The sequence below is a fragment of the Phragmites australis genome, chromosome 21 (genome assembly GCF_958298935.1).
Source record: "Phragmites australis chromosome 21, lpPhrAust1.1, whole genome shotgun sequence".
NCBI lineage: Eukaryota > Viridiplantae > Streptophyta > Magnoliopsida > Poales > Poaceae > Phragmites > Phragmites australis.
Window position 1 is genome coordinate 9,628,149 of NC_084941.1, and position 9,394 is coordinate 9,637,542.

Below are 9,394 nucleotides of genomic sequence, written 5' to 3' on the forward strand. Positions count from 1 at the left end.
GGTAAGAACAGGGCTCTACTGTATTTGAAACTATTTTTTTTTTTGCCAAAAACAGATTTGAATACGGATAGTTCGGATACAAATATGATCACGGCTAATGTCGAAAACGAATACAAAACGAATATGGATCGAAAACGAATACGACCGGTGAATATTTACCAGAACATGGAAGACTACTCAAATTGTATGTAAGACCATAACAAAAACAAAGAGCATATTCATACTAGAAAGTTACTACGCAATAGCTGAGATAATATAGTCCATACATTTGGTCCCTTAGATAAAAAAAACAACACAACTTAGTTCACCATAACTTCACAAGTGCACATGTTATGCTTGATACAAGTTTACACAAACACACAATACTTAGACTTAGTACACATATTTAAACTTAGTTCATCATAAACTCACAAAGCTAGTAAAAAACTAAAGATAACATAAATACAAATAGAAGGGAGAGTCTTCTTCAGGTGAGCTTGCCGTCATATGGACAGCGCCACAACGCCACCGTCGGGTAGGATGGGAATCGGCAGACAACCACGTCTATGCCCTTGATCGGCGTCCCTTATGGTGGCTAACGATCGAGATAGAATCATCCCGTTTAAAAAAAGTAAACATGTTGCCCTTTCAACGGGCGACACATTTAAAAAATAAAAAATATTTCGTTCTCTTGCTCTCAAAATTTAAAACTCAGAATTATCATGAAAAATTCTAAACAATTTTGGTGATGTAGAGGATACTATGATTTAGCTATAAAAAAATTTAAATAAAATATGATCTGTACAATGAGAAATAAAAAAGACAAATTTCATTGTACACCGTTCGATTGTGTACAATGAAATTTGTCTTTTTTACTTCTTATTGTACATATCATATTTGGAGTTGATTTTTTCTAGAGCTAGATTATAGGATCCTCTACAATATATATATATATATATATATATATATATATATATATATATATATATATATATATATATATATATATATCTTTTAGCATTAGAATGCTGTTTTAGCCCTTGGTTTTGGATAATATCCGAACTCAGGTAGTCCGGATATCCGATGCCGATGTCAATTTCGTCGGAAACTACTACACTAATTCCGATACCGATTCCAAAAAAACTAACCGTTTTTGGTTCTGACCTGGATCGGCCGGAAACTATCCGAGTCGTTTTCATCCCTACCTGTGTTCCCTTGGAGAGTTGGATTATGGGATGCCTTTTCAGAGGCCTTAATGAATTATGGGCATGGTGGCAACGAGTAGTGCTTCGGATATTGGTGAGAGGTGAGTGATCACCCACTTTTAATCCCATGTATAATGTGGCCTTACTCTTTTTGATCACCCAATTTTAATCCCTTACATAATGTGGCCTTATACGTGGTATAACTTTTGCAAAAAGAGTAAAAGATTTGCATATTTTTATGGTCACTGTTACTAGCCAATATGTTGCGTGTTGTAGCGCCTTGCATAGTCGCTATTCGGGTTTAAGAAGTTTTAGTGTGTTTCAGGAATTTGAAAATCGACTAGATTTGCAAATTTGAATTAAAAAAATTGCTTAGGATTGAGACAATTGGTATTTGGAAGATGTCAATTATATGTTGACATGCCCACAAGGGTAGATGTGCAGGATTGAGCATGTGGGTGAAATCAAGATCAAACACCAAAAACACATGCAAAGTTGCTTCTCTCAGCGATATTTTCTCCATGTACCATAACTTTGGTTTAGGCCAAGGTACATAGTCCTTGTTCGGCACATCGTCTGCATGTGCAGAATCCAACTTGTGAGACCCTTCTTAGTAAAAGCAACTTACTAATAAGCTGTTGTAGAATCCTGCCGTTTAACAGCACTTCAGCTTTTCTTTGTGGAGAAACCGTTGTAGAAATTGTGCCAAACAGGGCCATAGGCTTGTTCTATGGAGTATATGCGCCTACCTTAAGTATGAACACAACCCCATGATCCTAGTTGTTTCTCTCCAATTGTCTATGCATGCACGCCAATGACCAAGGAATCCAAGATCTTGACAAAACATGTTAACTTTGATAATCTTCCTAAAACTAAGGAATCCATAGTGATAGCAGATGAACAAATGCCAAATATGAATGCAAAGTTGTTTCTCTCAAGGATATCTTCTCCACGTATCACTTTGTAACTCAGGCGAATGGCTACATCCTTGCTCCCAGGTGCATGTGGTCCTTTTCTGAAACAATAAATGCTACACCACGATCCTATCTAATTGTCAATGGATGCCTTTATCCATGTTAGGATCTATGTGTTTCCTGCTTCTGGTTCTTATTCTACTGCTGCCAGAAGTCAGAAGCCAGAACAAACAGGATTCTGAAGAAGTGGCTTCTGGAGAAGCCAAAAGTCTACTTCTGAGAAAAATGAACTAAAGCTGAGAAACTCGCTGAGAGACGCTTTTCTGAGAAGCTATGTGCTGATAAGCCAAAAATTTATTGTAGAATCCAACAATCTATTTCTAAAAACAGTTTTTCAGACAAGCCAAAAGCATAGCTTTTTAGAAAAACTCAAAAGCAGAAGCCTAAACAAACAGACCCTTAATATCCTTACCTCCACGATCACATCATAGTAACTTTGCTAGCATTCCAAAAATTATGTAGTCTATAGAGATAAAAAGAACTAGAAACACGCTTTCATGTCCCCATTAATTTCTCCTCTAACAAACTGTCACTGGTTTTGTTTTTAATATGTTTAAGGTGCTGAATGCATTTGAACTTTAAAAACAGTTTTTTGCTAGTTTAAAGCAAAGTGCTTTTCTTTACTAGCCAAAAACTGGCTTAATGACAACATTTTGGCCTGGGACGAGGTAACGAACCGTAGTTGTGGTATTGTAGTCATCCAATACGGCCACTAATGTATTGCAATGCTTTGGTCAAATACATTTTAGGTTTTCATTCAATCTATTTGTTGCATTCATGGTCTAGCCATTTTGAATTCCCAATCCTACACTAGGCTTGAGACATGAACAAAGAGCAATCCTGATACAAAATAATTAGTTTTTTATCCCAAAATTGATTTATTAACTTTATATTGTTTGCTAATGTAATTAAGCATGTTTCTTTCAGCTATATTGTTGCAGTTCCAGAATGGACATTGACAGGATTTTTGGTTCAAAAATTCGTCCTTGTGGCCAAGCAGACATTCCAGAATGGACAGGAAAGCCTTCATCACCTTATGACGATCCACGTGCATTGAGGTTTCTTGGAGAACCTATTTTGCCTCCAGAAAGTAATGAAGACCTTGATGGTGGTTCCATTGGCAAGAGGAGGCAAGATGACTGCAACTGTCAATTCCCAGGTTCCATTGCCTGTGTCAGGTTTCATGTGACAGAGAAAAAGATTGAACTGAAGCGCGAACTTGGCTCAGCATTTTATGAAATGCGACTTGACCGCATCGGTGAGAATTTAGCTCTGGTATGGACCAAGGATGAAGAAAGGAAATTCAACACCACCATCCAGAAGAACCTGCCTTCCTCCAAGCACAATTTCTGGGACAAGCTGCTTGCTGTCTTCCGTTCCAAAGGCAGAGAAGGCCTTGTGAGCTATTACCACAATGTTTTCCAAGTCCGGCGAAGGGCCTACCAGAATCGTCTCGCTCCAAATGCCGCAGACAGTGATGACGATTCCATTGAGCCCGGCTTCCTATACCTTCTTCAAGGTGGTCGTAAGAGTAGGTCCAGGTCTGCTGCTTCCTCTGGGAATCGAAAGAACTATTAGGTTGATAGTCGCCTATCGCTATCAGGTATCGGTGGCTCCAAGTCAGCTGCCTCCTGTGGAACTCAAAAGAAGGTTGTTAGGTTGATACTCACCAAATTGGTGACTGGAGTCGTTAAAAAAAAAAAGAAAAATGGTGACTGGTGACTGGTGATGGTGGACTTAAAATTGGGGATCTCATTGAGACTTGTTTACCTTTCTTTATGAATTTCTCTGGTGGTTTGTTACTGACCTAAATCTTGTTGCAGTTGTGTTGACATTTATGCTATCTTGAAGAAGGCGGTTTACAAGTTTCACCGTTATGCGAGTTTCTTATACGAATATGATAGTTCAGGTTGATATGGACTATGGTCACAATGAACGATATGTTCGCTGCAGCATCGACGCACAGGGTTGAGATTTGAGAACGTGCTCATCGCCCGGTAATGGCGTGCACTGGATGAAGGTGAGCACTGCTGTTCCTCAGTTATCACTTTCTCAGCTTATGCTGTACACTCGTGTTGTTTGGTGTTCGCATATTTGCGAAGGGCACGGGTTGGAAGCTTTAGTTCAAGTAAGTTGTGAAGAAACGTCTCCATGCTTCTTCTTTTTTTAATCTCTAACGTCTCCATGCCCAGTTCAGAGGGACTTCCGTCCTCTCTGTATTCTGTTTCAAAGGCTGGTAGGCAACACATGGCATCGTCTTACTGTGGGTATTGTGGCTTCAGTGTTATTTTGACTGCACCAAACTGTCTTTTTTTTTGTTTCATCGGACGGTTGGGAGAGGTTGAAATGCATGCAGTTGTATGTCCTTTGCATCCACAAGTGACCCGCTTGTGTGGAAATAGGAAAGGAAGACAGAACTAAGCATGCAATTCCTTTTCTGGAATAGGGATAGTGGCCGGTGGTTGTATATACTTTTGCTGGCTCGGGTTCGAGTTGGAGGATCGGTTTGGGTGTCCAATTTTTAGAGAATCAAAGAGTTCCCTGGTTATTTTATGTTTTTTTATAGAAATATTACAAGCGAAAGGCAATAACAATATAAAGTACAAGGACAGCGGTACACTATCAATACTAGTTTTTAATGTTAGCGGTAGACACTTCAATCTAATCTTAGATCATCTCCAACTATATTTTTTTCATTTCGTTACCTTTCTGATTCTTTTCTTCATTCTTATTTTCTTTATTTTCTCTTATCTCTGACAGCTTCCATTTGAGAAGAATTATGAAGGGAAAGGAGAGAGAATCCCATTCTGAAGGGAATGACCTTAGAAATTCTTTCGTGACGGAAACCGTAAAGGGAAACCGTTAGAACGCTGAAGGGAAACTGTTGAAACACTGAAAGAAATAAAAATCCTATCGTGAAGGGATTCTGGACCCTGAAAACCGTTGGAAAATCTTAGATGAAATATAGTTTTGTTTCACCGTGAGATCCACATCCCATCCATATGCCAGATATTATATTGGATCTTATTTCAGTTGGCAACATAATTTACTCACCAGGCCTCAACCCTCACACGTCAGCACGTGTGATCCTCCTCCATCCGTGGTTCCACTCTAGCAACATGTTTCTTTCTCTCATCGACAGCTCCACTTTAAGGACATGTACCATTTTTCACATGTGCTCTTCCTCCTCCAAATACTCCAAACAATTTTGTGTAGATGCCCACACCGCCACCTTGCTACCCACACACTCCAAGACACATATGTGCCATGAAGTTACATATATGCCACATTCTCTGTCCCTTGTTCACGCACGCAATGAATAAGATACTTGGGATGACGACACCAAACATGAATCGTTACTCTCGATGAAGTGCATGTTCTATGTCATAAAATTCAAGAGTTTTTCTTTAACAATATATTCGTAAGAATAATAGGTTATTTTCATGTGTGCATATTCGGGTATCTAATTAGAGTAATACCTTATATCATGTGTGATCGACGATATAACTGTATTCACTCGAGTATAAACAATATGTCTAAATCTATTACAAGGAGTAGATAAGATCTAAACTAGACTAACGAGGAAGTCGCCGAGGATCTCCTGTGGCCATAGTACTTGCGTCGAGTTACAAATAAGTTGCGCTTCTCTGGAAAAAAAGAGAGTATCCCTTCGGGGGTCTGGGTCCTTAACTTATATAGGGTTCTTGTACCGTCTCCTATCTCATCATAATTGATAGAGAGTTATTTATCTTATCCATCAAGAAAAATCAGATAAATCTGGTTGGGATGCTAGTTATTCTCAAGTTAGGTAACCAATCGAGACCTTAGTATGCGTCTACTGGATCTCTGAGATTATCAGGTATCGTAGATTCAGTTCCATAATATCCAGAATTGTTAAGCATGCATACAACATACCTTATATATATGGTATACTCTTTATGTTTATATACCCTATAGTTAGATATTCGCCAGTAGTCCCCTAACTCTGTTCGGGAGGAAGGGTTTCTGCAATTTTCCACTCAAGTACCGCCAAGCCTAAGCCTAGTCGAATAAGGTGGTTCAGGCTTGTAGTCGAGAGAATCGAGTAAGAATAGATCATATTCCGAGTATCAAGTGGAAACACAATTGGATCGAGTGCCCTGCCATTAACTGCACTCAAAGCTCAAGAAAGGACTAAAAGCTCGATTAGTTGACACCAAATTTCGAGTAGAGTTAAAAAAACCTTTTAAAATTTGAACCAATGGATATAGATGCATTCAATGCGTGCAGAGATTCACACGATATCATCATTCCGCCTTTCATACCAATCGAGACGCCAAAGAAACGTGTTTCAGAGAGGAATTGTTTCAATTTGCCACTTATGGAGAAGTCAAAGGAGAAAATTGCAAGTGATCAGTCATCGACCCGGCTTCGACCTCCACAATTATTCCACCATTATATCCTCGAGCAAAGAAATCCTCAGTGGATGTCTCTGGGTCAAGCCTACAAACCAACACGGCTGAGGTGCTGGCATCAACCTCAATGGAAGACCCTTTTACGGATCTGGAGGACCTCATCAATGTTGCAAGTGCCCAAGTGGGTGCTACCAAGGCCCGGTATTTGGAAGTCGACCATAGCAACTACCAAATGAAAAAGGATATGGAGCTCGCCTTTAGATTCGCAAGAATCGAATGTTAGTGCCCCCCTTGATCACAATCGACCCCTTTCTATTCTTCTAGTTCTTGAATCCGTAATTAGGGACAAAATTCCCCTCTTTAATGAGCAAAAACCATTGAGAACAAGGAAAAATATATGGAAAAGCTCCCAGGCAACCTGAAGCAGGCCAGAACTAACCGAAAAGCCATGGTTGATGCTTTTTAGAAGGCGGAAGCCGATCAGGACACAATGGCCGAAATTTTGAAGAAATTAGAGGCTGATTGAGACGCTGCGATTGCTAGTCGGGGAGCTATGGTTACAACGCTCCAATAGCTAGAGGAGTAGACCCTCGACCGCATGACCCTGTCGACCTCCCTTAGCGCCAAAATAATGATTGGTCTCCTCAAGAGTTATGATCCCAATCTCGACACCTCCATGGTGATGGCAGGTTTTGGATGCCCTGTAGAGGAGGCAACAAAAATTATGGAAAGCGTCGAACCTCTGATCCCTGCTTTCATCGAGTCTTTGAGGCTTAGCCTGTCTGACGGCAAAAGCGAAGGTAGTCCTTCTTGCTGATGGTCTGTGGTGAGGGACTCGAAACATTTAGATTTGATCCGTACTCTGGGGATGTCTATAAACACTACTATTATTTTGCTTGTGTACTATGCTACTGCCTGTTATTTCCTTATCGATGAAATAGAGTTAGCGTAAGTAGATGCAAAACTGATTAGCAAGTGTTATTATTAGCCTCGAAGATCATTAACCAAATATATGTTAGTTCCTAAAATCTCAACTAAACAAGCCAATCGATGCACAATACTCGAGTAATTACTCAAGGTGACCAAAAAAGGAATAAGGAAAATACTAGTATAAAACTAGAAACAGAACATATGATAGACTTTTGCAAACTTTTACTGATTTGCGCATTTGATCAACATACGAATAAGAACTTGTCAGAGAGCACCCACGGGACCGACTAGGACATTCCAAACCTTTGTTGGCTGTTAGGCGTGAGATGTCTGACAATCTCAGTGCCATTATGCCTTATGAGGTGTGACTACACCAAAACACCTCATCAGTGCTGGTTCCAAAACCTCATCAGTGCCGATTTTGGAACCAGCACTGATTACTCGGCACTGATAATCATGGACTATTAGTGTCAGGTCTAGAAACGACACTAAAGATTCTTTTCACTACCGGTTGGAGGCTCCAACCGGCACAAAAAAGGTTTCGGGAGCCAAAAAATAAACGAGCCAGTTTGGTTGCCGCTCCGGTCGCTGCGGTGCTCCCACTGTCGCATACTGAAATCAAACACATCTCATACATACAACATATCTCACAATCAAATTCAATACAACAATGCAAGAATTGACTTATCTCGTCTACCCAACACATCTCATAATCAAATTCAATGCAACAACGCAAAGAACAGGCACTCGATGTAGGCGGAGAGGAGGGAACAGGCACTCGATGCAAAGAACAAGTACAGATTAAACATCTTATGCAAACAATGAGGTAAAGTACAGAAGCACTCGACACCATCTAATATTCTGGCCAGGACCACATCAGCTATTCCGGCTAGGACCACATCAGCGAGGCCACGATCGATGCGCATCCAGTGCGGTGACGAAGGAGGACCACATCAGCGAGGCCTACCACGGCGAGCGTGTCGCAGTAGCTTCCATCAGGTGCGTGACTTCATGCGCCACACCACCGTCAGATCTGTCAGCGGCGGGGGAGGCAGCGCTGCCGGGGGTGAGCCTGGTTTACCGGTGGCTAGATTCGCGTCGTGGACGAGCTCGTCGGGGTGGACGAGCACGATGAAGCCTTGAGGAGTAGAACATTAGATGAAGAGATAAGGTGGAGAGGGAGAGAGAGAGGGTAGAGCCGAATATGGTAGCCACTGAGTACGAGAACAGTAGCCTACTCCTCCACCACCCGCTTCTCTAGACTACTCCTTCGTGCCTACTCCACGCACGCCCCGCCACACTGCCACGCGCACAGGCTGGGGCCGTTGGTCGATGACGCACTGAGCCCGCGGTAGGAGGAGGCAATGCAGTCCACTTTTGCCATGGCGCTCGCTTAGCCCCCACCGCCGACCGACCGACGGAGAGAGAGAGAGAGAGAGAATGGGAGAGAGGAGGGGATCGATTCGGTGAGGAAGAGATAAAGCTCTGGCACTCTATGGATGTGACTCATGAGGAAAGAGATAAGGCTCTAAATGCGAGGACTTAGCCGACGTAAGTCAAAATTGTATTGGAGACCAAATTCGGGTCTGGATACATCAGTACCAGTTGATGGCTCAAACTAGCACTGAAAAGGACACATCAGTGCCGGTTCATGGCTGGAACCCCAGTTGATGGCTCAAACTAGCACTGAAAAGGACACATCAGTGCCGGTTCATGGCTGGAACCGACACTGATACTTCAGTGCCAATTCTAGCCATGAACCGGCATTGATAGTCATTTTCTGTGTCGGTTCTTAGCAGCTTACTCATTTTTCGCGTGCGAGAGATTAAGAACCAGCACTGATACATCTTCAGTCGTGGTTTTTGCACAACCAACACTGATAGGGCGCCACTTATTGCCTATTTTGTAGTAG

The 9,394-nt window shown here is 41.6% G+C and overlaps 1 protein-coding gene across 1 annotated transcript; it reads left to right on the plus strand.

The window, feature by feature from the left end:
- The first annotated feature begins 3,106 nt into the window (after nt 1-3,106).
- Nucleotides 3,107-3,736, plus strand: LOC133903151 (AT-rich interactive domain-containing protein 2-like). Its single transcript, XM_062344492.1, has one exon. It carries the CDS (start codon nt 3,107-3,109, stop codon nt 3,734-3,736), a length of 630 nt encoding a protein of 209 aa, XP_062200476.1.
- The last annotated feature ends 5,658 nt before the right edge of the window (nt 3,737-9,394 follow it).

Excerpts from the sequence above, each read along its gene's own strand:
- LOC133903151 (XM_062344492.1), top strand. The coding sequence starts at position 3,107 with ATGGACATTGACAGGATTTTTGGTTCAAAAATTCGTCCTTGTGGCCAA.